General features: G+C 35.0%; 1 protein-coding gene across 1 annotated transcript in view; it reads right to left on the bottom strand.

Moving 5' to 3' along the window:
• LOC134846687 (kinesin heavy chain-like) overlaps window positions 1-27,841 on the bottom strand; it is a 38,266-nt gene that overhangs the window by 3,277 nt on the left and 7,148 nt on the right. Inside the window, exons 2-17 of the mRNA XM_063864073.1 lie at window positions 21,543-21,738; window positions 9,372-9,572; window positions 8,959-9,075; window positions 8,413-8,568; window positions 7,943-8,087; window positions 7,667-7,734; window positions 7,293-7,445; window positions 6,764-6,952; window positions 6,502-6,585; window positions 6,087-6,258; window positions 5,800-5,805; window positions 4,912-5,045; window positions 2,171-2,287; window positions 1,353-1,580; window positions 672-950; window positions 164-344 (exon numbers count right to left, since the gene is read on the bottom strand). Of these exons, the coding sequence (XP_063720143.1) occupies window positions 164-344; window positions 672-950; window positions 1,353-1,580; window positions 2,171-2,287; window positions 4,912-5,045; window positions 5,800-5,805; window positions 6,087-6,258; window positions 6,502-6,585; window positions 6,764-6,952; window positions 7,293-7,445; window positions 7,667-7,734; window positions 7,943-8,087; window positions 8,413-8,568; window positions 8,959-9,075; window positions 9,372-9,572; window positions 21,543-21,738 (2,426 nt within the window). The remainder of the gene's footprint in view (window positions 1-163; window positions 345-671; window positions 951-1,352; window positions 1,581-2,170; window positions 2,288-4,911; window positions 5,046-5,799; window positions 5,806-6,086; window positions 6,259-6,501; window positions 6,586-6,763; window positions 6,953-7,292; window positions 7,446-7,666; window positions 7,735-7,942; window positions 8,088-8,412; window positions 8,569-8,958; window positions 9,076-9,371; window positions 9,573-21,542; window positions 21,739-27,841) is intronic.

Below are 27,841 nucleotides of genomic sequence, written 5' to 3' on the forward strand. Positions count from 1 at the left end.
TTGAAATTCACACTTTCAAAAACAAAATTTCAGTATCAAATTTTTCTCTCTTTCAATTTATAACTCAAAAACAATCAGAGCTTAAAAACCAACAATTAGTAGCTGGTTTCATGAGAGTTTCAAGGGCCTGCTGGAAATAAAATTTTGGTGTTCAAGGGGGTACCTCCCCCCAACTGCGTGATCATGGCATCTCTCTTGGCTATCTTGTCCTGCATCTCCTGGTTCTGCTGTTCCAACTCCTTGTTCCTCGCATCCAACTCCTCCAACTTTTCCTTCGCCTGCTGCATCATCATCTTCAGTTCAGTCACCTGGTTGCCCTCTAATTCACTCTGACCTTTCTTGTCCTGGAGAAAGAGAGTTCGTTGAGAAAGACAATGTTTATCAAACAAGCTGCTACTATTACTATCAACATCACTTATTGTTTTCTATTGCAATTTTGTTTCAACTGCAGAGATTACCGGAAGATAATTGAAAAAACCTACAGATTAAAGCATGATTCATTTGAAAAAAAAAAATGGATTGTTAGAACCTAAAACTTATTTTGGATTCAAATGCATTGTTTTTCATTTTTCTTAAGATTCAAAATCATAAATTTGGACTATCTCTCATACTTTTTATCGCGATTGCAGAAACTGAAAAAATTTTCTCTAATTCATAGAGGCTTTTCTTACGTCTAGTTCTCGTTTCAGCTCATTTAATTTTCTCGCCACTAGAGCCGCAAAATGCTTGTTCTTAGCCAATAGAGACCGAATACAAGCATAGCACTCCTTGGGTCTCTTCGGGTCAGGCTGCCGGTACTCGAAGTGATGTTCGTTCTCTTCGCCCACCATTGTTTTACCGATTGCAGAGAGTTCCTCGCATATGATGACTAGTTTGCCTCCATTTTTCTCGTCTGCTTGAGCTAGTTGCTCTTTTGCTTCTTCTAGCGCTTCACAAACTCGCACAGCTTGCTGAAAATTATTGAGAAAAAGTTGGCTGAGAATTCAAAAAAAGCTCACAGTATTGCTCGATGAGTCACTTTGAAACTTCATTTATGAGTCACTGTGTTTTTCATTTCTATTACGACAAAGTTACGTTTGTCAGTGGTCTATTTAGAAAAAATTTGTTGACAAAAAAATACACTTGTATTCGTTTTCTGAAGTAGTTTCACAAAATGGATCAAATTTAATATCATTTAACCACCAAGGAAAGACAGAACGTAGTGAAGTCCGCCGTCATGTCCATGGGTTAAGACTTATATGCCACTTTTTAGTTTATATTTCACTTATCTGAGGGTTTGATTGTACCCAAAAACAATAAAATACCCGATCGGTCACGAGATTCATGTAGAGCGCTAGATTTGAAGTTCTTACCGTCTCTAACTGGTTCATCTTGGCCTGGTTGCCCCTCAACTCCTCCTGTCTGTTGTTCAACTCAGTCCTCGCCCTGTCTGCCTCCTCCAGGGCCTCCTTCAACTGCTGCTTCAGCTTCTCATTCCTGGCCTGGTGCTGCTGGATCAGCCCCTCCAGTTCTGTGATTCTGGCCATCGCACTCCTGTGGTCACGGGTCACTCCTTTCAACCCCTCTGCGTGCTCACCGCGCTAAATGCAAAAAATATTGTTGCTGGAAGTAAAGATGATCTGTTCAAAACTATAGCGTCAAATGTTTTCATAGCGTTATTATAATTCTATAGGATCAGGTAACAAAGTAAATTAGGTGATGGTTTTACCTCCCTGCTAAAACTGCCTTTTACGCTTCACGTGCAAAAATTTACTCAACTTAATTTTCTTCTTCAATTATGTTGCCAGGGGGCGGATCCAGGATGTTATCGAGCTGGGGGATGGGGTCAGATTTTCAAAAAAAAAAATCGAAATTTTGGTCAACCCTTTTAAACTTTTTAAGATCGAGCACATTAATTTTCTAAAATTTATGACTAAAAAATCGCGTTGTTTCGGCGCACATTCCCCCCTCAAAATTAGAATATATTGGCGCGGAAGGCGCCTTCAAAAAAAGTTCAGGGTTCAGTCAAACTAATACGAAGGGGGAACGCAGAGGGTCCAATCCCTGAAGGGCGCGTCCATACCATCCCCCCCCCCCTAAATACGTTACTAGATATTACTTCAGCAGTGGAGTGTTTACTGGCGAATTTTTTTAGCCCCCTCCCAGCATACAGGTGACTGGATGTACTGACCTCTCCCTGTATGGTGCGTATCTTCTGGGAGAGTGTGTGTATCTCGTCGTCCTTCTCGTCTATCTGCTTCTTCAGCTTCTCCCGCTCCTCCTCCAACTCAGCCGTCTTCAGCTGGATCTAAAAAATGCGGAATCGTCAGAGTTTGGACAAAATCAAAATTGCATCTGAAAAATTACTTCAAGCCAACACTATTTATTGTTCCAACTTATGAAGAAAATGACGGAATCGTTGAGCTTGCAGTGGTTCTTTCTCCAGGACAATTTCGACTTTTCACAAGCCCTTTTTAACCGGAGTTCTTTATACCATCTGAAAGCCAGTTATCTCTTAAGATCAATTAAAAAGACGTTTTTTTTCAGTGATATATTTTTTTGAAAAATAATGGGGGGTTTTAGCGCATTTGGGACAAGTAACGCGCATTAATTAACACGTAAGCGACTATTTAATCCGCTCTCAATTGGTTCCAAATTGAATTGAGGCAAGATATTTCTTGTTAGTAATATGATACTAGACACTGAGAACGTCACTTTGTACCTGGCATAGCGCGTGGGGGCGAAGGGTTTCAAAGTCGGAAAAAAGTTAAGTTTTACAATCTTTTTAAAATTTTATAAATTCTTTCAGTTTATGTTTTCAAAAACTGTATCATTGACGTTGAAGGGCAGTCGGACAATTAGGGCTGTGCCTTGATACGAGCAGTCTTATTGTTTGACTTTTAAAGAATGTGCGGAGTAATTTTTCTATACCATCGCAAAACCATTGTTGTTTGGACCTCAACAAAATATGTTTAACCAGTCATTATTTTTCACAAAACAACAATTGTTTGAATTTGGAGCTACTTTGACGGCTATAATTTAAATTGAAATAATTAACGCGCAATTTACCTCGTTTTATAAACACGTAAGTGGCAAAATAAATCCTTCTAAGATGAATTGAGGCAAGAAGTTTGATATTATTAATATGTTCAAACTCGAAAATTTTATCACTTATTACTTAAAACAGAGTTTGTGGTGGATGAACTAAAATTTTCAAGTACTCTGGAATTTCGAGGGTTTCTATAACCAGAGACCTTGTGATTGACGATAGAGGGCAGTGGGAAAATTCAAGGTTTTGCCTTGATATAAAAGCATTTTTTTTTGTTCCGACTTTCGATACGAAAGTAACGGAATATTTGTGGTCGGGGTGGATTTTTTTTCTTCAGACAAATTTCGACTTTTAACTAGCCATTTTTGACCACATTTTTTTTATCATTCGAAAGGTTTTGTTGCCGTGAGCTTCAATTTGAAAAAATGTTTTACCTGTGATCATTTTTATGTAGGGTTATTAGGGTTTAAATATTACCACTTTGGCCATTTTGACCAATTTGGGACAATTAACGCGCGATATAATTCGCGCTATTAACGCGTAAGCGGAGATTTAATCCGTCTTAGAAATTGTTCCAAATTGTTTAAATGAAGCTTATTCACAAAAATTGATTTGTTACAAGGAACGAAATCTATCCTTTTGTCATTTATATGGCGTGTGGGGGGATGATTTTCATTAAAAAAATTAAAATTTTAGAAAAAAAATTTCATTTTATTTTTTTTAAATTTTTTTCTATGTTATTACTGCTCCATAAACCTTAAAAGGCAGTCGCAGCATTCAGGGCTTCGCCCTGATACGAGCAGTCTTGTTCTCTTTATGCATCAAATTTTTGATGCGTAATATAAGGATCGGGTTCATCTGTTTTAAGATAAAACATATTTTTAAACTAAACTATACAAGCGTCCTTCTCAGAGTTTCTTATAAAACTACGTTTAAGTTTAGGTCTAGCTATCCAGCTGGTTTTACAATCGGCCAAGACTGAAAATTTTATTCATACTAAGCTGATAATTTATTATGATAATTGTGTTTCATCGCTCTGTAGGCCAAGTAGCTTGGTTGACCAGGATGTTCACCAGTAATCTCATTCAGATTATCTTATTGATAATATTAAGCTCAGTTTTCAATCAACCTTATTATCACTTATTGTTCCGACTTTCGATACGAAAGTAACGGAATATTTGTGCTCGGGGTGGGTTTTTTTTTCTTCAGACAAATTTCGACTTTTAACTAGCCATTTTTGAAAGAAATTTTTAACATAATTTGAAAGGTAATGTTGTGCTGAGCCTAATTTTGAAAACATTTTCCACCTGTGATCATTTTTTGTAAAATTATGAGGGTTTAAAGATTGCCATTTTGGCCAATTTGGGACAATTAACGCGCGATATAATTCGCGCTATTAACGCGTAAGCGGAGAATTAATCCGTCATAGAAATCGTTCCAAATTGGTTGAAAGAAGCTTATTTGCCATAATTGATTTTCTAAAAGGAGCGAAATCTATCCTTTTGTACTTTATATGGCGTGTGGGGGGAGGATTTTCATTAAAAAATTCAAATTTTTAGAGAAAAAAAAATTAATTTGATTTTATTACATTGATTTTTTTTAGGTATAATTACTGCTCTATAAATCTTAAATGGCAGTCGGAACATTCAGGGATTCGCCCTGATACGAGCAGTTTTGTTTTACATTTGCATTAACATATATTCTAGGTTTTATTGATGTATCAATTCGCTCCCTGGTAATATATCTTAACGCGTCATATGTTACCTTTACACGAACAGTTTAAACATTTCCTTCTGTCGTTGTTATCAACTATTGATCTCTTTAATCAAGTATTTCTATAAATAGCCTAAATCATTCCCAAAGCTTTCTTGTTGTAACAATACCTCAGCCTGTAGGACTGCAAGAACATCTTCTGGAATGTCGTTCTTCTCCGCTGTCTCCTTCAGCTTCTCACTCTGCTCCGCTGGCTGGGATCCATCCTCAGCCACAGTCGCCATCTGGGAACCCTTACCCATCTCTACGTCGCAAAAAAAAACAATTATTTTGCCAAGTAGGCTAATTCATAACTATTTATGAAAACATCGCGGATCGTTCGAACTTACTTTCAGTCAGAAATGTTTTTGCCATCAATTTTTTATAAAATTTTTTTCACACAATTTCTTCACACTATGGTTAGGATGGGGCAGGTTGTGTGTCCTAGCTAGTTTTTTGTTTAAAGTTCCGAGTCATAATTTGAGGAGCGGGGCGTGAAAGATTTAGTCGAGAGTTGGATGAATCATTTTGATACAATTGATAATTTTACAATTTTACAAACTCACTCGATTTAGATTGAGATGATCGTTTTGAAGACGCGAGAAGTCCTTTAGATTTAATCAAGATGCCAATTTGAACAACTTTTGCATTGAATACAAAAATGGAGAAATGTATCAAACGTAACTTACTTGAGCCGGCTTCTATTGGATGGCAACATAATTACATATAAAATAGAGTTTGAGTTAAGATTTGGGGGTTGGATGGGAAACATTCGAGTGTCACTTTCACTTGTCGGCTATTTTGGGTAACTCCCTAACTTATAAAACCTTATCAAACCTACAATAAAAATCAGTTATAACAACTGGGTTAAACATTATGCTTTTGTGTTTTCAATTAAAAGTACTGTAAATTTAATGCTTACAGTTCAATTAAAAGTAAACAAAAATGTCAGTAGTTTTTTGCACATGTGAGAAGTATCAATTGAAAAATCAGAGAAATTATTATAAGTTTATACTCACTTGACTCTGAAACAACAACAAAAAAAATACAATCAGACGAGATTTAAACAAAGTTATAGAGTTTGAATCAAAAAAGTATACCTCGAAATTTATATAATGAAAACTTCGAACGAAAGAATTAAAACACTTCAGTATTGCCCAGTTTAATACAAATGTTCTGTTTGAAAATGAGAAAAACTTAAAATTCCAAGTTAAGACTTTCTTCTCGTGACGACTGAGCTTGTTTGGTTGTTTTTCCTAGTCCAGAAAAAGATTGATTTGAAATTAAAAAAAAAACATTAGCCCACTTTTGCCCTTTTTGCCGGCCTCTACAGCTAGGGAAGTCTTGCTGAGTTTGCTCTTGAGGCGCTCCTTGTCTTTGGCCGCCTCCACCGCCTTCTCAGTCCCCACCTCCCCCGGCTCCCCATCTGTGGCACAGTCCAAGTCATTCAACAACTTCTCCAGATCCTCTATTTTGATCTACACAAAGAAGTCAGAAGTCTTCTCAAAAGAGAGATTCCTTTGCCGTCAATTTCTGTGCTAAAGGCAGTTCTGATGAATGAAGAGAAGCCAGCAAATCCATATTTGGGCTGCTTTAAAACTCATTTGTTATCATGGATCATCTCAGAACAACTAGCATATCTTGAAGCCAAGACAGCTTCTAAGAGTCTTAGACTCAGTTGAAAAGAAAGCGGATATTTAATATAAGAAATAAAACGTTACCTTTTCTTTTTTGGGATCCTTGCCTTTCCTCCAAGACTTGGTCTCCGTACACAACTTCAGCGCCAGTTCCTTGATAGTCCCCACCTAGAAAAACTCAAATTAATTCAGAATCGTCAAAATATCAATTCATGACGCAATTTTATTTCAGCTGCAATCAAAATATAAATAGTTAGTTGCCGGTATTTTTTGTTCATTTCAACGGCTTTTGATCATATAAATGAAGAACATATCTAAGCGATTATTTGAAAAAAATTATGTGTGCCTTAGCCATCTGGCTGTTATACAATCGCTTCCACTCATCTGGACTCTTCTCCACATTCGCAGTCACATTGTTCTTGATGGTCTTCACTCTAGTCCCGAACAACAGAGTAGACTGTGTCTCGCCCTCGTTCATCTTAGCCGGTGAACAGCAGATGATCATGGTCGTCTTAGAGTTACCGCCCAGAGATTGCTGAAAGATAAAGCTTTCAATGAAATTACAGTTTAAAAAAAAACAGTAATTTCTGGAATAACTTATCAACGTTTTAAGCTTACCACCAGCTTCAATGCCAAAACAGGCCAAGTCAATTGATTTGCACATTTTAACTTCGTATGGTAATTTTATTGATTTTGCGTTCATGTTTTTACTTTGATTCGGATGCGTTTTTAAAGGCAACTTCAAGTACCACAAATAATTGTCAAGTAGTGTCGGAAAGTTATTTTTTGTTTCTTTTTAGCTGTGTTTTCAACTATTAAAATCTACCCAGTCGTTTCTCAGATTATTCTCTCAATATTTATCAGAAATAACTGACTTGTAGAATCCTGGTGAGTTTGCTGTCTCGATAGGGCACGTGGCTCTTTCCCTTCTCAGTCAGAGCACTGATCACATTTCCCAGACAGGAGAGGGACTTGTTGATGTTCTTCGCCTCATCCAACGTCTGACCAGTCGCACCTGTTTTGCCCACCTAAACAAAACTCCAATCAGATTGTTCCGTTGAGTTTTTGAGGGCGTTGAATTTTGATTCATTGTCTTTAAAAATTATCAAAAAAAAATTAATTGTTAAAATTGTTAAACAGTCTTCCATTTTAATCTCGTGGTTTTGTGAGTTGGATCGATTTACAGAAACAGTGTATGAAAATGTTATGATAAAACCAAGGTATAAGGAAGAGTGCAAGTAGTTCGTACCTTCTCGCTGCCTGCGAGGTCGACCAGATATAGCTGACCAGATCTTTTTTCTCCACTATCTTTGTTTTCTAGTACAAACAGACCATAATAAAAATTTTTAAAATGAAAATAAGTTATGAAATTCAGACTATGATCCGCTCGTTGTTCGAACAGATTTTGATTTTAAAAAAATTTTTGTTAAGAAAATGCGCCGTTTTTCTTGATAGTTTTTCTGCGCACATTGTTTGCATTAAATGCTGGCCTGGATACTTGAGTGCCCTTTACTGACATACTGACCTTGACCGATGTTCATGAGGAATACGGAGTGAGACCTGGAGGAGTGTTCGTTCATGTTGGTCTGTCCGATACTCCTATTCTTCTTCCCTCTCTCTATGAAGTTCATGACCTCATTCGGCTTAGACACACTCTCGTCTGTCAAATTCTGACACCACAGAAAAACAAATTGAATTTCACCTGAACTAACTGAATTTCAAAATTTTCCTGGCAATTAGCAATGTTATTTTTTTGAGAATTTGAGAGAATTTGATATTAATATCATTATTATCTTTATAATTAGTATCTCAGATGAGAAAAAAACAGTATAAAAACAAAAAATTGCTCGTCCGTTCTTTAGACAGTTCCTATTTAAATAAGCGTATAAATAAATCAATAACAAAAAACTATTTGAAGTTGGCTTTTAGTCATGAACTTGAATAATAATCATGATAATACCATAAAACTGTATGAATAGTTTTGAACTTCCATACCTTAACATATGGCCTCTTCTTTTTATCCTCAGCAATGGGCAGATTCTCGCCTGTCTTCGGGTTGAGTAGATCTCTGATTTTCTCGTTGTAGATCTCGAAGTAGGATATCTGGATTGTGAAGTCCCAGCCTGGAGTCTTCTCAATATAGGCGAACACCTAAAAGTCACAGACGGCATTCTTCAAGTATAATTACGTAGAGAATGTTAATCAAAAGACTCTTATGTTAAATAAAAAACAATAAAGACTCTTTGTCTTCTGAAATTAAAAAAAAACTGTTTCAGATTCTTAAGAATTTTTTTTACAAAAAGCGGACAAAAAAGCAAAGAAATATATCAAGATTGAATGCAGCTTGATTTTGAATTGTTGCGGATGTTTAAACGTGTTTCAAGTTTATAGAGCACCTCCATGCAACAATTGTTTCTGGATTCAACAATCAAAACAAAATTATCGATCTTAAACTACTAAAGTTTGGGTTTTAGATTCATCCGGCGATATTCCTAACTTAGCAAGGTTCAGTTTTCAAACATATTCACCAAAACAGTTTACCTCCAGAACGAGACGGGGGATGATTCCCTGGCCCTCCTTGTCCTTCAGTGCTCCCTCCATAGTAAAAGTCTTCCCAGAAGCAGTCTGCCCGTATGCGAAGATAGTACCATTGTAACCCTACAAGCCATGTAATATTCAAGTTAACATCAGGGAAAGTGGCAGAAGTTTGTGTCGTTGAAAGTATGTTGAAGAGAACGTCTTGGATCCAAAGGTAGTCAAAGGCTGATGTATCAGAAACTGCAAAGAGCGTTTTAAAAAAGATTAATCTCCTTATAACCTTCAAGAAAAATTATAGCCTATATACCTGTATTTTAACAGACATCTATAGCAAACATAAACAGAGACTTCAAAAAATGTAGGAGAAAAAACTTTTGAGAGTGAGGAATGTGAGGAACAGCTACTGAGCTACTAACTGCCAGCACATCATCCAGCACATGTCTAGCCGAGACATCGTACACCTGTGCTTGAGTGGCGTTTGGTCCGATGACCGCGTCGAAGTTGTACTTCTTGTCGGCCTTGGCAGCCATGCTGACCTGGTTTCCATTCACATTCACCGCCTCCTTCTCCCCCTTACTCAATTCGTTCTTGTTCAGGGGACGCACGCGACAGATCACCTGTCAAGTTAAAAAAAAGTTCGACTGTTTTTTCTTTAAATAGAAATCATCAAAACGCGCAAGAAATTCTCCAAAATTACGAGAGCAAGATACTAGAGCAAGTTTCCTTGATGAATTGGAAATTTGGTCTCGGATAAAAACACTCGCATTTTCATGTGCTAGCAGTAAATGCTCACTTAAAAACACTTGAACACTTTGAGAGTGTATGATGGCAAGCAGTAGCGGATTTAGGGGAGGAGGACAGAAGGGGTCGCTCAGCTAAAATGGATGTCTTAAAAAAGTAGTATAAAGGAGAGCATTAAGTGGTCAGGGGGTGGAATCTCTGAAGGAGTAAGTTTTACCTCAGTAATCTTTGCCTTAAAAATCTAAAAATTTCTAAATCAGTGTTCTGAATACGTTATTCGAGTGGTTTTTTTGTTATTTGTCTCACCGATCTGATAAATTTAGACTTTATGTATTTATGTTGACTGCTTTTTTAATTTAAATTTTAGACTTTATGTATTTCTTATACCCTTGTGAATGTCTTTGCTTTTTGAGCTCAAATTTAGGAAATAATATCATCTGCGACTGATTTTGATAAAGGTTTTGGAAGCTTAATTGTTCAATATTTTGTATAAAGTGTCTTACATTTATGCTTGGGGTGTTTTCTACTCATTCAATTCGCGACTTTTTAACTAAGCGTTTTTGACGGAATTTGCTTGTGCCACATATTGATGTCTTGAGTTCAAATAAAAAAAAGCTTTTCCTACGATCGTTTTTTGGTGAAGTTCCGGGGCTTTGAAAATTGCTATTTGGCCAGTTTGAGATCAATCTGTGCGCGATATATTGCGTTCTTATAACACACTTAAGCGGCAAATTAAATGTGTTCAAAATTGAACTGAAGTCATCAATTTAGTTTTAACAAAACAAAACGAGACCCATAAATTTTCCGACTTTCGTAACGAAAGTAACGGAATATTTGTGCTCGGGTTGGTTTTTTTCAGACAAATTTCGTTTTTTTAACTATTCATTTTTGATGGGATTTTTTTAAATTTCATTCGAAAAGTATTGTTGTCCTGAGCTCAAATTTGAAAAGATATTTTACCTGTGATAATTTTTTGTAAAGTTATGGGGGTTTAAAGATTGCTATTTTGGTCAATGTGGCCATTTTGGGACAATTAACGCGACTTATATATTTCGCGCTATTAACACGTAAGCGGAGAGTTAGTCCGTCTTAAAATTGTTCCAAATTGGTTGAAAGAAGCTTATTTGCCAGGCTCTTTTCTAGTTCCCCCGTCCCTTTCAAAATACCGAGTTTAATTTTTTTTCGTGTTATTACGGCTAAATGCGTGATGTTACGCTGTAAAGTATGAAGAACAAATCTGTTCAGAATTGTCGATTTGTTCATCACGCCTTTGCATTATGACAACGTTAAATAGACTTGTCAGTATTAAATTTGAAAGGGGGGAACTGGAAAAGAGCCATTTGCCATAATTGATTTGTTGCAAGGAGCGGAATTTATCCTTTTGTACTTTATATGGTGTGTGGGGGGATGATTTTCATTAAAAGAATCTCAAATTTTAGAGAAAAAAATTCATTTTTTTATTACTTTGAAATTTTTAAGGTTATTACTGCTCTATAAATCTTAAATGGCAGTCGGAACATCCAGGGCGTCGCCCTGATACGAGCAGCCTTGTATAGTCTTTGTATTTTACAACTGGGGAATGAAGCAAAGAAAATATGACATACGCTTTTTTTTGTTTTTATTTCAATTTTTTGCCATATATTGAAACAAATTTTTTTTTAGTAAGCCTCTAAGTGCAGACCGACATTCAGTGCTTTGCCCTGATGTACGAGCAGTCTTCTTATGTATGTGACTGATTTGTCGATTTGACGAAAGTTGCTCCAAACTCAAATAAGGCAAGGTAAAGGTATTAAGAATTCCCTAAACGACTTTGTTCGAACTTTCAAAGAAAGTGACAGAGCGTTTGTGCCCGAGGTTTTTTTGTTTTGCAGAAAATTTTGTTTCCTAACAGACCATTTTAAACATAAGAGCAATGTGTTTCTTCTTAATATTTGATATTGGCAGTCCAAAACGTATAGTTGTCTTCAGCTTTCGCCGAGAAATTTTTTGTGGCCAGCTAATGGGCTAGAGCGTTCAACGCGTTTCCTTGATGTACAAACATAATGGTTATCATTTTAAGATGTTTGAAAAGCTTTTGCATTTCACTTAGCATTTTTGAAGAAAAAACTTGTCAGCTCAGGTTTAGCGCATAGGTTTGACATAGTTTTCAATTGTATCTACGTGAAAACGATATACAAAACCTTTTAAGCTAATTGAATCTATTGATAAAGAATATGACATAAGAAACTAATTTTATAACGCTAAAACTAAAAGATTTGTTTCGGAGTGACTGAAAATATCGACAATCATGATGACTGGAAATTGTGCACATAAAAATTTTAGTAATTAATTGACCCAAATTTCTTCTCACATTTCAACTAAGAAGCCTTTGTGACTTAAGTCAAATTGGGTCTCCATAATGATTTTCTGGCTGCCAGGATAATAGCTTGCGAGATTGGTAACAAGACAAAATCACTCTTAATAGATCCCGCATAAAAAACTCATCAAATGCCTCGCAAGATAAAAACCATCCTAATAAACTAGGGCCTAATTGCAATACAGAGTGACAGTGCATATGAGTAGTTTCTAGAATAGATAGATAGTTAAATATGAAACAAAAAAGCCAAAATAAATTTCTGTATTATTAGGTCTTTCCCATGATAATCCACCTCAGTAAAATACCCTACCCCTATACATTTTTTGTTTCTCGTCTGGGGGCTATAATTGGTTAAGGCTTGTCAAATTCATGCAAATTTCTTTGATGTGACGTAACTTTCGACTGGCCTTTTTGCATTGTATATTTACGACTTGCTTTTATAATTACGACCGGCTTATTCAAACATTCGCAGGTGGAGGGGATTAGAAAAGTCCATTCACTAAATCTTATTCGTCTCCAAAAGAGTTTAATATGACATGGTATGACAACAATGTTTATCATACAATTTGGCTCTTTTTCCTTCCCCCCCTCCCCCCACCTCAGACGAGCTTCAATTTTTTAGTGTAACGAGTGGTTTTACGAGGCAGGTGGGGGGGGGGGGGGGGAGGTGGGGGGGTGGGGGAAGGTACAGGAAAATTTGCAGGTGGGGGGGGGGGGGGGAGGAAAAAGAGCCTACAATTTCAAACAATTAAAGAAGGCTTATCATGAATTTTTACAGACCGAAAGAAATTGTATGAAAAAATATTGTTTCAAAATTTTGCGTGTTAACCAAAAACACAATAACTAAGGGTTTCTATCATTAGAAAACCCTGAGTGTAAGTTGCAGTTACCACGCATATAAATTGCATTTGGTGATACTAGCGATGTACGTTAATGTTAACAATCAAATTTTTTATTCCACTTTTCCACTTTCTACCCCACATTTAAAATGTTCTCTCTTTTTGGTCGTGTTACGAGTTATTATGGCTGAGTTTAAGATGTAATGTATGAAAAACAAATTAGCTTACAATAGTTAGGTTGTTCCCAATTCAAAACTTGGCTCTTTTCCAGTTTCCCTACTTTCAAAATCAATTTTGAAAAGCTTATATAACATTGTCATATTGCAATGAAATTTGGCGTGGTGAACAAATCGACAATTGTGAACAAATTTGTTCATCATACTGTACAGCGTAACATCACGCATTTAGCCGTGATAACACGTAAATAAACATAAAACTCGGTATTTTGAAAGGGGGGAAACTGGAAAAGAGCCCAAAACTTCATTCCATATTGACAACGTGAAAAAAAATATTTGCAAAACTGAAATTCAAATGTAGGGGAGGGGAGTGGAAAAGATCCCAATATAACTTCGACTACCTTTTAGACACAAAGCAAAAATTATTCTTAAAAAGTTAGTTGGAGCGCAGAAACGAGTTTGCTATCAAAATTGGAATAAACAAAGTTTAACCTCAAAATTGTTTTCTTTTCTACGAAAAAATGCAAATCATACAATTTTTATTGTGAAAATGTATGATGAACGTATTTTTTTTTCAAAAAGTTTTGCTTTTAGGACAAAGTTGCTTTCATGTAAGAAAAATTATCAATAATTTGAGCTCTCTCCCCCCCCACCTCACACGAACAAGGTTTTTATGGTGTAACGAGTGGTTTTACAAGGTTTTTTTATGAAGACCAAATATGTTTGTTATAAACTAATTAGTCTGTATTTTCATAACAATCGAACAATGTGAAAAAAATTTTTTACTTGGAAAATTTTGCAGTTGGGGGGGGGGGGAGAAAAAGAGCCCTAATTTGTATTGATTGTGTTTCAAACCAATTTAAGATATATTCAGAAAAAAAATTAACTGAAAAAATGCTTGTCTTGTAATTTTCTTCTATGAAAACTGTATGATAAGAATTTTGCCCATAAGCTCCATATACGAAATTGTATGTCAAGCATTTTTCTTGTATAAACATCAACTTGGGGACTTTTGTTTGATCATACCCATTATAGACCCACCCGCCCGCCTAGTTAGAAAAATCATGGCCCCTCAATGTGATTTAACTCTTATGGGGTAGGGAGAAGAGGGAAGGATATAACTGCTAGAGTGCTAAGCTGAGAAATACCCTTTATTTTCACCAAAAAATCATATTTGTTTTATATAATCGATAAGTTGGCTCTTTTCTAGTCCCCCGTTGATTTTTTTGATTTTTGGCAAGGTCGTATGAGGATCAAATTTGTATTTAGTAGCCCAATTACTCTATATGCCAGTTTTTCGATAATCTAGCAATGTAAGCATACGTTTTTTATTCCAAATTACCAATGGGGGGGGGGAGATCGCAAACTGATTCTACCTTGATGCTGTCGCTCGAAGCTTTTGGCATGTTCTGGGCTCTCTACAGCTTCAGATATCTATTATTAGTTAGTTAATATAGTTCAGCAATCTGCACGTGCATAGTATTGTGTCTTTCTTGTTAGTTATCGGCATCTCAAAGATAGTTTACGAACGCGGTTATTACTTGATGAAAATGAGGCATTTAATCAGGCACCGTTGTATCACCCGATAACGAAATCGGCTCTTTTCTTTTTTCCTCCCACTTTTCAATTTTTCTTATTTAATAGTTGTTATTATGGCTAAATATTACCTAGTTAGTATAAAAACAAACCTGTTCAAATTGTTGGTTTGTTCATTATGCCAAGTTTTGTTGCACTGACGATTTTGAGTTTTTCAAACTCAAAGGTGGGGGAAAGTGGAAAAGAGCAACGAAATCAGCCAAAAACAGAGTAGAGATCCGAAAGTTTGTAAAAAGTAGAGCCAACATTCTATCTTGATTCAAATAAATACTGGCTGTAATACCGTGTATTGTCCTTCATAGCCCTCCAGCCTGGTAAAAAAATATATCCCCGCCATTGTCTTTAACACTATCAAGTGTTTTGAAAGTCCTTAAAGAGAACCAAAAATAAGTGCTACATAATAGCTTATCAAATAACTCAGAAAGGTCATTATCTTCGACTTGCGTAAATTTAATGATCCGACGGCTCTTTTTCCTCGCCCCCCCCCCGGCTCTTTTTCCTTCCCCCCCCCCCCCCCTCACTCAGACATGAGCTTTATGGACTAACGAGTGGTTTTACGAGGTTTATTATGGAGACCAAATATGTTTATCATGGCCTAATTAGTCTGCATGTCAATTTTCATGACAATCGGACAAAGTGAACAGTAACTTCATATATAAAAATTTGCAGGTGGGGGGAAAAGGAAAAAGAGCACCCCCCCCCCCACCTCACGCAAGTTTCAAGTTATTAGTGTAACGAGTGGTTTTACGAGGTTGAGTATGAAGTCTAAATTTGTTTGTCGTGGCCTTATTAGTCTGTATGTAAATTTTCATAACAATCGGACAATGTGGTCAACAAATTTTTATGTAAAAACTTGCAGGTGGGGGGAAAAGGAAAAAGAGCCGACCCGACTTTTCGTAAATATTTGTGTGAAAACTTTGTTTACCCAAAACACTCCAATTAGTTTTTTTCAGATTTAATTTTTTTTCTTTTATATATACTTTTTTACAGTTCACACCTGCGTTATTTTAAACTAAGTTGTCCATTCTCTTCGTTTGGTCAGTTGGAAAATGTGAGACTGCTAGTAAGACTATTATTATCCAAAAAACTTCTATTGTGCAATTGCCAACTTTTGTCACAATTGCAGCCTTTATCGCAAAAATTATGGAAAAAATCAAACCAAAAAAGAAAATGGAAAAGTCGGTCCAATTTTTGGGCTCTTTTTCCTTTCCCCCCACCTTAAGATCATTTATCCACGAGGGATAGGACCAACATACGAGCTGTACAGCTCATCACGACGAACCGCTGTTGTGCCCCTGCTTAAAAACTGCATGCAATTTTTTTGGTTATTTTTCTGGGCTGGGTAATGTTGCCTCACCCTCAAGCAACGAGCACGGATCATGGTGGGCCTCGAACATCCGACCTTTCAATTGAGAGGCCGAGACGCAACCACTTCACCACTGCTCCCCACATAAGGATCGATTTTATGATGTAACGCGTGGTTTTACAGGGTTGATTATGAAGACCAAATATGTTTGTCTTGTCCTCATCAGTCTGTATGCCAAATTTTGTAGCAGTCCGACAATTTGAACCGAAAATTACTCTAAAAATTTTGCAGTTGGGGGAAAAGGAAAAAGAGCCAATTTTTGTTATGTTTCTTTTTCAATTTTTTTTCTGTTTTTTTTTAATTTTCTTAATATTTTCTTATTATACTAAAGCTCTGGGAAAGATTTAAGACTTTTAAATAGCAAAAAATACAATGAATTATTTGAAATTGGAAGGTTGCTTTAACAGATTATCTAAATTCGTCTGAAAAACATATCCTGGTCTTTTTTCCTGCCACATTGGGAAAAAAAAACTTTTTAAATCTGAAGTTTTTTTCTATAACCCAAACTCTGGCTAAAAATTTTTAACGCATCATCGCATTTGATCAGCTGATAGCACTGTTTGCGGCACCTAAAAACCCGACCTGTAACCAAAATTTTACCAGAAGTAGTCCTAAAACTGAAATGTGGGCAACCGAGTGTTCTCGGAAAGCAAATGTAATAATGTTTCTTGCAACGAATCTTCCAAGAAAAACAAACATTCTTCTTGCTTTTCTTCTTGCAAAATTCTCTAATTTTTTGCATTCATTTTGCAAGATTCTAGCAAAATTTGCATTTGATATGCCAGAAATAACCTAGATCTTGTTTTATACTCCAAAAAAACAATGTTTTTTTTTGCTATTTTTACGTCTGCTAAGCTAGCATAATTTTGCAAAAATCTAACAGAGGGGTATTATTGTTTCAATTTTTCAATGAGGCAAAGGAAAAACAAGAAATTTAATCTAATGATTTCGAAAACAGTGTTCTAAGAGATAAGTACATTTTCGAAAAAAAATTTTCAAAGGTGGCAAATTATAATATTTTTAACTTCTTAAAATAGGTAGGCTGCAGCAAAATTTGAAAAATTTAATTTTGCAAGTGATGAGAACTTTGTAAAAAAAAACATGTAAGCAATAAACTATACGCAAAAACTATTGCAGCTTCAGATGTTTACTCAGTTTCAAGTTATTAGTGTAACGGGTGGTTTTACGAGGTTGAGTATGAAGTCCAAATTTGTTTGTCGTGGCCTTATTAGTCTGTATGTAAATTTTCATAACAATCGGACAATGTGGTCAACAAATTTTTATGTAAAAACTTGCAGGTGGGGGGAAAAGGAAAAAGAGCCGACCCGACTTTTCGTAAATATTTGTGTGAAAACTTTGTTTACCCAAAACACTACAATTAGTTTTTTTCAGATTTAATTTTTTTTCTTTTATATATACTTTTTACAGTTCACACCTGCGTTATTTTAAACTAAGTTGTCCATTCTCTTCGTTTGGTCAGTTGGAAAATGTGAGACTGCTAGTAAGACTATTATTATCCAAAAAACTTCTATTGTGCAATTGCCAACTTTTGTCACAATTGCAGCCTTTATCGCAAAAATTATGGAAAAAATCAAACCAAAAAAGAAAATGGAAAAGTCGGTCCAATTTTTGGGCTCTTTTTCCTTTCCCCCCACCTTAAGATCATTTATCCACGAGGGATAGGACCAACATACGAGCTGTACAGCTCATCACGACGAACCGCTGTTGTGCCCCTGCTTAAAAACTGCATGCAATTTTTTTGGTTATTTTTCTGGGCTGGGTAATGTTGCCTCACCCTCAAGCAACGAGCACGGATCATGGTGGGCCTCGAACATCCGACCTTTCAATTGAGAGGCCGAGACGCAACCACTTCACCACTGCTCCCCACATAAGGATCGATTTTATGATGTAAAGCGTGGTTTTACAGGGTTGATTATGAAGACCAAATATGTTTGTCTTGTCCTCATCATTATGTATGCCAAATTTTGTAGCAGTCCGACAATTTGAACCGAAAATTACTCTAAAAATTTTGCAGGTGGGGGAAAAGGAAAAAGAGCCAATTTTTGTTATGTTTCTTTTTTAATTTTTTTTCTGTTTTTTTTTTAATTTTCTTAATATTTTCTTATTATACTAAAGCTCTGGGAAAGATTTAAGACTTTTAAATAGCAAAAAATACAATGAATTATTTGAAATTGGAAGGTTGCTTTAACAGATTATCTAAATTCGTCTGAAAAACATATCCTGGTCTTTTTTCCTGCCACATTGGGAAAAAAAAACTTAATAAATCTGAAGTTTTTTTCTATAACCCAAACTCTGGCTAAAAATTTTTAACGCATCATCGCATTTGATCAGCTGATAGCACTGTTTGCGGCACCTAAAAACCCGACCTGTAACCAAAATTTTACCAGAAGTAGTCCTAAAAACTGAAATGTGGGCAACCGAGTGTTCTCGGAAAGCAAATGTAATAATGTTTCTTGCAACGAATCTTCCAAGAAAAACAAACATTCTTCTTGCTTTTCTTCTTGCAAAATTCTCTAATTTTTTGCATTCATTTTGCAAGATTCTAGCAAAATGTGCATTTGATATGCCGGAAATAACCTAGATCTTGTTTTATACTCCAAAAAAACAATGTTTTTTTTGCTATTTTTACGTCTGCTAAGCTAGCATAATTTTGCAAAAATCTAACAGAGGGGTATTATTGTTTCAATTTTTCAATGAGGCAAAGGAAAAACAAGAAATTTAATCTAATGATTTCGAAAACAGTGTTCTAAAAGATAAGTACATTTTCGAAAAAAAATTTTCAAAGGTGGCAAATTATAATATTTTTAACTTCTTAAAATAGGTAGGCTGCAGCAAAATTTGAAAAATTTAATTTTGCAAGTGATGAGAACTTTGTAAAAAAAAACATGTAAGCAATAAACTATACGCAAAAAACTATTGCAGCTTCAGATGTTTGCTCAGTTTCAAGTTATTAGTGTAACGGGTGGTTTTACGAGGTTGAGTATGAAGTCCAAATTTGTTTGTCGTGACCTTATTAGTCTGTATGTAAATTTTCATAACAATCGGACAATGTGGTCAACAAATTTTTATGTAAAAACTTGCAGGTGGGGGAAAAAGGAAAATGAGCCGATCCGATTTTTCGTAAATAATTGTGTGAAAACTTTGTTTACCCAAAACACTCGAATTAGTCTTTTTCAGATTTAATTTTTTTTCTTTTATATATACTTTTTTACAGTTCACACCTGCGTTATTTTAAACTAAGTTGTCCATTTTCTTCGTTTGGTCAGTTAGAAAATGTGAGACTGCTAGTAAGACTATTATTATCCAAAAAACTTCTATTGTGCAATTGGCAACTTTTGTCACAATTGCAGCCTTTATTGCAAAAATTATGGAAAAAAATCAAACCAAAAAAGAAAATGGAAAAGTCGGTCCAATTTTTGGGCTCTTTTTCCTTTTCCCCCCACCTTAAGATCATTTATCCACGAGGGATAGGACCAACATACGAGCTGTACAGCTCATCACGGCGAACCGCTGTTGTGCCCCTGCTTAAAAACTACATGCAATTTTTTTGGTTATTTTTCTGGGCTGGATTTTATGGTGTAACGCGTGGTTTTACAAGGTTGATTATGAAGACCAAATATATTTGTCATGTCCTAATCAGTCCGTATGCCAAATTTTGTAGCAGTCCGACAATTTGAACAGAAAATGACTCTAAAAATTTTGCAGGTGGGGGAAAAGGAAAAAGAGCCAATTTTTGTTATGTTTCTTTTTCAATTTTTTTCTGTTTTTTTTTTATAGTTTTCTTAATATTTTCTTTTTATACTAAAGCTCTGGGAAAGATATAAGACTTTTAAATAGCAAAAAATACAATGAATTATTTGGAGTTGGAAAGTTGCTTTAATAGATTATCTAAATTCGTCTGAAAAACATATCCTGGTCTTTTTTCCTGCCACATTGGGAAAAAAACTTAATAAATCTGAAGTTTTTTTCTATAACCCAAACTCTGGCTAAAAATTTTTAACACATCACCGCACTTGATCAGCTGATAGCACTGTTTGCGGCACCTAAAAACCCGACCTGTAACCAAAATTTTACCGGAAGTAGTCCTAAAAACTGAAATGTGGGCAACCGAGTGTTCTCGGAAAGCAAATGTAATAATGTTTCTTGCAACGAATCTTCCAAGAAAAACAAACATTCTTCTGGCTTTTCCTCAGCAAAATTCTTTAACTTTTTGCAGTCATTTTGCAAGATTCTAGCAAAATTTGCATTCGATATGCCAGAAATAAGCTAGATCTTGTTTTATACTCCAAAAAACTATGTTTTTTTAAGCTATTTTTACGTCTGCTAAGCTAGCATATTTCTGCAAAAATCTAACAGAGGGGTATTATTGTTTCAATTTTCAATGAGGCAAAGGAAAAACAAGAAATTTGCTTTAATGATTTCGAAAACAGTGTTCTAAAAGATAAGTACATTTTCGAAAAAAAATTTCAAAGTTGGCAAATTATAATATTTTTAACTTCTTAAAATAGGTAGGTTGCAGCAAAATTTGAAAAATTTAATTTTGCAAGTGATGAGAACTTTGTAAAAAAATCCTGTTAATAATAAACTATACGCAAAAAAATATTGCAGCTTCAGATGTTTGCTCAAAATAAACATGTTTTAAATTGTCAGTGATTTTCCCTAATGGCACATGTTATGAACTATTAGTTAAAACCTTTTAAAATAGAATAAATCGATTTTGCAAAATTTTTCAAAAAAAGGTAGGGTAGATCAAGTTCGAAAAACCTTTCATAATAGGTAGATCAAAGTCATAATATGATGTTGTACCGGTAATCAGATTTTCTTAACCGCTAATTATTTTTCATACAAAAGATTATACGCAAAAAAGAGAACTTGCAAAAACAGACGTTTGCGCGAAAAGCATAACGTGTAAATCACCAGACAAAACTTTACGTGGTTAACGGAATGCAAATGTAAGAACTTTGCAAGAGCCTTTCAAGATTTACATTCTCAACACGACCAATGCGAAAAAGTAAGAGTCTCAGTCCATAGAGGTTCCAGTTGATAAGTTTTTGTTTTATGTAGAGAAAACTTTCTACACCTGAGAAAATTTCTTATTCAAGTCAAATTTCGATTTTCAGTCCAAGTGAGCTAGGGAAGTATTCTAGGATTTAAAAAGTTCTTGATGCCAGCAAATTTTTTTGTATTCAGAATTCAATCGCTCATAGATTCGATTAAAAAATAGCTCCAAGCCTACCAGCAGAGTTACAAGTTATGCTGGCTCCCAGGGCCTCAAAATTTTCAAAACTTGCACAATTTTTGTATCTAAAAGTGCAAGTGATTTTGTAAATCTAGTTTTAGCAAACAATAATTTTTATTATTTGACTCATTTAAATATAGTATGTAATAATTTCATCCTCAGAAAAAATTTTTCTTGTCATTTCATCGAATTTCTCTTCATATCCATCCGGGAACTCTTTTTTCCACCTTTCAATCTCTCCTTTGTTGATTACTCCTAGGCCTTTAAAATTTCTCTCATTTTCTAATCTATCAAACATGGCTTCCACTGATGTGAGCAACTTCAGTTTTTCAATTTCATGTCTGGCCAATGCTTCTCGGCCAACGAATGAGGCAAGCCTCTGGACTTCCTCTTCGAAGTTTTGATGCAGCTCTTCGTAATGGATTAGAAGGTTGTTCTCCGGCAACTTTCTAAAACCAAAAAAAATTTCATATGAAAAAAGTCGAATCATCGAAAATGAGACGGTTGTGACACGATCCCAAGGATTTTTCTTTAGAAAGCATAAAATTTTGAGAAAATTTAGCTCAACGACAAAACTCCAAAGATTTGTCATCGGGCGTTTTTTTCTCAAAAATTCGAGCAATATAAAGAAACCGTCTGGTGATTGAGGTAGGTAACATATTAGAGACAACTTCGGTGCGATTCCAGATGCAAAGAAAAAGTTGTTCCAAGTTCAAGAAAAACTCGATTTGAATTTGTTGTTTCTTACTATAATAGAATGAAGGCATGAAAACGCATGAAAATGAGTTACGGCGAATTTCATGCCTTTCTCAGAGAGATAAAAATTCCAAATGTTTTCAATGAAGCTACCTGCAATGTTTAAGCCAGTGCCTTGTCCAATTCCACCAGCTTCCATAATTGACCTCGCCTGTTAGAAACCGATCCAAGAAGTCGCTGAGCTTTGATGACTTCAAATACGGCGTCAACGCCGGATTATTCTGGTAAAAGTTGAAGTAACTCAAAGCGGTCGCTTTTGGGTTCCGAGTCACAATTATATTTTTTCTCCTATGGGTGAAAATTTCCTGGGGAGCCAAATGAATAGGCAAATGGTTTTTCATCATTCGAGGGTTCCTCGAAATTTGATTGGCCAATTTCAAACCGCCGACAACTTCTAGTTCCAAATAAGGAAACTCTTTGTAAAGTGTAAAGTTTTCATCTTGAAGAGTCTCAGTTCCGTATAACATTGCAATAAGTAAATTTTGAGTCCAAGTTGTGCCCGATCTAGGGTAAGTTGTTAGATAGATGTCACCCTGACGGCCTTGCAAATTTTTCGTTTCGAAGATCAATTTTTCAGTGTAGCCCCCTTGTAGAAGTATGCCTTCAACAACGATCAAATCTTGATGCAGAGTACTCATAGTTAAAGAGTTTGTAGCTTAGATGAATTTTTACTGTGATGGAATTCAGACAGTTTGGATGTTTAGTTGAATTAAATGCTGATCAGGGGCCCGATATTTTACCAGACCGACTTTTTACCAGGCCACAATGCAATAACTCAATTAAGATACAATTAAATTTGTGGAACACTGGAAAAAAAGCGGTTAACAAAACTGAAAAACCGTGAATTTATTGTCTTTTACCAGACTAAACGGCGTCATTACATCTGAAAATCAAATTGGTAAATCGAATCTTGTATGTTATAACTTTTCTTGTAAAAGGTCGGTCTGGTAAAAGGCCGGTCCCCAGCTGATCATGTTTTATCTCCACAATTAACATAGACTTTAACATAAGCGAACTATTTATCAAAGCTTTAGCTATTGATTTTGTAGTTAATGCCAAATAGTTGACAATATCTTTTCGTGCAACGAACCTGAACTAAAATACTTCACCTAAAACTGCTCATTTTCATCGGTTTTCATCTTATTACTAATTTTCACAGGTAAAATTTTTTACGAAAAACTAATCGACCTAAAATGCAAAAGTTTTGTTTGACTAAATTGCTCAAGGTTACCAGTTTTAGCAACAATTTAGTAACTATTACTAACTATTAGTAACTACTAAAAACAACGGGGCAGTACAACAGTGCCGAAGTACAACAGTGCCGAAAATGAAAACTTTGTTCAGCAGTGCCGAAAAAGAAAATTTTGTTCAACAGTGCCGAAAATTTGAATAAATTTTAACATATTAAATGCGGCAATCAAAAATTAAACAGCGATCGTTTACAATCTTAAGTAAAATTTTAAGATTTTGAGCAAGAAAATTTGCAATTTAGACGTTTTGGACGCCAAAATAGTTAGTTAATTTGCAGTTGCAGACATATTGGTGCCAAAATTGGAGTGATTTTCTTTGATAATTAGCGTCAGTAATTTCCCGCTCTTTAGAAAATGCGTGTAAATTATTTTGAAATTTCCCCGCCTTTTTCGGCACTGTTGTACTTCGGCACTGTTGAACGCCCGAAAACAACCAATTTCACGGTTTCAAGGTCAGAATAGTTTCAGAAATTTGGGACGTTTTCCGATAAATTTGTAATAGTTAGTGCCAAACTGTTGGCAATATCGGTGACTTTGACCAATTTCATCGATCAAAAACTACAACTTTTAGGTTAATTAGTTTTTTGGAATAAGAGCTATAATCATCGTGATCCGAATTAAGAGTACAGTGTGTATACAGTGATGATTTAAATTATCCGGACACAACGAAAAACATTCGAAATTTCAAACGTCTTTTTCTTCAAATTGGGTTAAGATTAGACAAGTAATGAAGAGAACGAAAATTGCTTAGAACTTCACCAGAATTAAGAATGTTCATTTTTTTCTCCAAAGTTCACAACTAAAACTTTACCGCAATAATGGGTCACTCGGGCTATTTTTATTGTTTAATATATACAAAAATTACACTGAAACTACAACCTAACAAAGTTTTGATAAGTAAATTTTCAAAAATTTGCGACAGCGTTTGAAATTTGTATTTAGGCAAATATTTTGATTTTTATGTAATAAAAATGATGTTTTTTAAGTATTAACCAAATTTATATTCTCTTATGATACAGCTTTTTGGAAATTAACCCTTCTAGAACTTTGTTAGACTGTGTAAGAGGCTTCTTTTGATATAAGTCTGTCATCAGTTAACTTGCTAGTTTCAGCGTAGTGCTTGGTTAATTAAAGAAATCCAAAGTCACCCACTTTTGGGGTAAAATTTTGGTTGAGAACTTAGGAGAAAAAAAACCATATGAATTTTGTTGAAATTCTAAGTAACTTTTGTTTTGGTTTAGTTCATTTTTTGTCTAGTCTTAACCCAATTTGAAAAAACCTGTTTAAATTTCAAGTTTCATTAGTTTTGTCCGGATAATTCAAATCAGTGCTGTAGCTTTTGCCATATTGTGAGCAATATCGGTGACCTTGGGCAATTTATTGGTCAAAAACTGAAGCATTTCTGGTTAATTAAACTTTTTGGACACATTCTTAAGCGTGGAAAGCAGTGAAAAAATAATTGTCAAAAGGAGCAAACTAAGGTTAATTATTTCGCTCAGATTCGTTGACCGGGATCTACTTAACCACCGCCCTCCCATTGGTATCTACTAAAGAACTGCCACCTCTAATAAATTAGCACTAAAGCGTTGTTTTTAAATGCCGAATTTGGCTGCAATATGATTGATCGAAAGTAATCTACAATGATTAAGTACATCCGTTGACCGAAAAGATATTGCCGATAATTCAGCGTTAACTATGGAAAAATTTTCGACCATTTTCGACAAAAAGGGACGTAATCGGCTGCATTTGAACAAAAACACACTAAGCCGCTATTCGGTGAAAAAATTTTTGGTCTGCAATAATTGGTCTCAATTTAGCTAACCTAGTTCATGCGAGAGAAGATGTGACCCAAAACTTAGTCTTATGCTAGGGTTATTTTGACGCTACACCACTTTTTTTGACTGATTAATTCTTTTGAACTTATGAATTTACGAAAATAGAAGCTATAAGTTATAAGTTATAGCAATGAATAGTGGTGAAAATTTAATCGGCTGTTCATGGCTGCTCTTGAAAAAACACTTATCATTAAATTCCTTGTATAGAAAAATGTTATTCATAAGATTGGATTGATAGAAAGAATAATAGATCGTTTAATGGCCAAATGCTAGTCATGCTATTTTTACAATTTTTTAACTTATTTTCAATTGTCTGGAGTAGTTGTATGTCATGACGGGAAAGTGATGACATTGAGATTTACGATCAGGGCTTCTTGTCAAAGGTATTTTATTCCTAAATGTCTAAAAAAGGGCAACTTGAGAAGCCATTTGAAAAAGTTGACCTCGCGTGGATACTTGAGTACTTCACACCACGAGGTGATCGTCACTAGGTCAAGTGCCAGGGTAGTAGCGCGCATGAGCTCAAAACGGCCTCAAGTACATTAACGAGACCAGTAGCGAACCTTGCACTCCTATCTCTAAAAAAGTTGAAGTGAGGCTAGCCTCAATGATCATATTAAAGCATGGTTCTCGTCCCCCCTATTTGAAACTAAAATTTGGGGTGCCCAAAAGATTATGATGATCACCATTTTCTGCCACCATATCTAATATGATTCTGATCTAAAAATCGTAAATTTTTTACCCGAATTATTTGATATGCGTTATCGCTCCGGCAATTTGAAAAATGAGGTAGAACGTTTCGATCTTTTTTTTTGTTTTCCACGACAAATCAGGTACCATAAACAAGTCGTGATTCGATTAAACTTGAAAAATTTGCGAGAAAAACTGGTTTCAAAATTTCTATTTTTTGTTTTAAATCGAGCAAAGTAAGCAAGCGAGATTCCTTTCAATAGCCTAATTATGCCTAACTCATGCCTCAAATACTTAGTTTTAAGCAAAAAAAAACTGATTTTTTAATTTTTTAACTCTCATATTGTGAGCTGAAAATAAAATATTATTTCTTCGTTCAATTATTTGCTTTTCTAGTCCATTTTCTACAAAAACTTTATCCAATTTCCCTAAATCAATATGACTGTCGAATATGACTAAACTATAGTTTTACGCCAGGTCTTTTCATCAGACGACGCTTAAAAAACTACAACAATTTGAACAAAAAAAAGAAACTTTTTTAATTGTAATTTTCGAAAGATTATGGTCGGAACATTCTATGCTTCTTGCCCAGTAACCGGGCGGCTATCCTTGTTGACTTATAATTTCGACTCAACCAGACTAAATTGGTAATCAAAGCTCTAAAATCTGACCTCTTGGCATATTGGTCGATCCAACATCATTTTTTGAGTGCCCTTCATTGGTATTTGGTCTGATGTGTTTTTTGGAAAATATGATGTACTTTCTCCAAATTTGATGTTTTAAAGAAGCCTGATGTTGTTTTTGGCAAAAAGATTGATACCAATTTTTAATTTTCCGTTTTGCATGCTAAATTGAAAAAATACAGTTTGTTATACAACTCCATAAACTAAGTGTATGAAAAAACAAAAGTCATTTAAATTTCATACATTTTGCTAAATTGGTTTCATCGAATTTTCAAAGAATTTTTTCTTGTTATGGCATAAAAGTCGGTGTATTGTATTAAATAAAAAAGAAAAAAAAATGTCAAAAAAACCTAATCATACAACTTCCATATCTGGAAATTGTATGAGTAGCATTTTTTGATGGCGGCTACAAAGTTGAAATTGCCCGCAAACATTTTTTTTCAACCACAAATCAAAACTTGTACTCAAATAAAACTTTTCCAAAAAAGAGAAAATTGGCATGCATAGTATAATTTTTTGGCATAACATAGTCCTGGATGCACTGAGGTTATTTGTTTTTCCATTTCGCTTATAAATTTTTTTCAAAAAAACTAAAAAATCCTATTTTTATGGCATGTTTATATTTGCCTTGGTCAATGTCTGATGATTTAAAAATTCAAAATAATCCTCATTGAAAAACTTTGCCAAAATTTAAAATTTTGTCATTTTCGTTATACCATTGTGTAGGACAGCTCTAGGACAATTCAGGCCGTTTTCGATGCAATGAAAATGTAGGCCGTCCAACCTCTGGTGACTCCAGCTTTAAAGAAATCATCCCAAATAGTTTGTGATCGAGTAAACCCGATCACGAACATATCCCAAAAATTTTGAGATAACAAATTTAAAAAATAAAAATTTTTTTGTTGGTTTATCGGAAAATGGTAGTCATACATGAAAATAGATGAAAAATTACTGGTCATAGACCTTTCATGCAATTTTTTGTACTTATGGTAAAGTGTATGATTGAAAATTTTTCCATAAATGAAAATTGTATGATTAGCATTTTTGGTCGACCCGGGGTTGTGTGAACCGTGAAATCTATTGAGTTCATTAAAGATAGTTCATTTTGAAGTTAGGTACATTGTCACTAAATATATGCATGTCAATCCTGCCTTTTAGGGTACATTCCACCTTTGACTTCTTCTTTTTGGCGTTCACTGCTATTTTGAAGTTAACAGGGAAACCCCACACACCAGTATTTTGGTGCATTACGAATACTTTTACGAGAATTACGAATACCTTTACGAAAATTTCTAAATAGCCCTTCGAATACTGGCCGACTTTCCAAAGTCCGAAACC

Source organism: Symsagittifera roscoffensis, chromosome 5 (assembly GCF_963678635.1).
Source record: "Symsagittifera roscoffensis chromosome 5, txSymRosc1.1, whole genome shotgun sequence".
NCBI classification, from domain to species: domain Eukaryota; kingdom Metazoa; phylum Xenacoelomorpha; order Acoela; family Convolutidae; genus Symsagittifera; species Symsagittifera roscoffensis.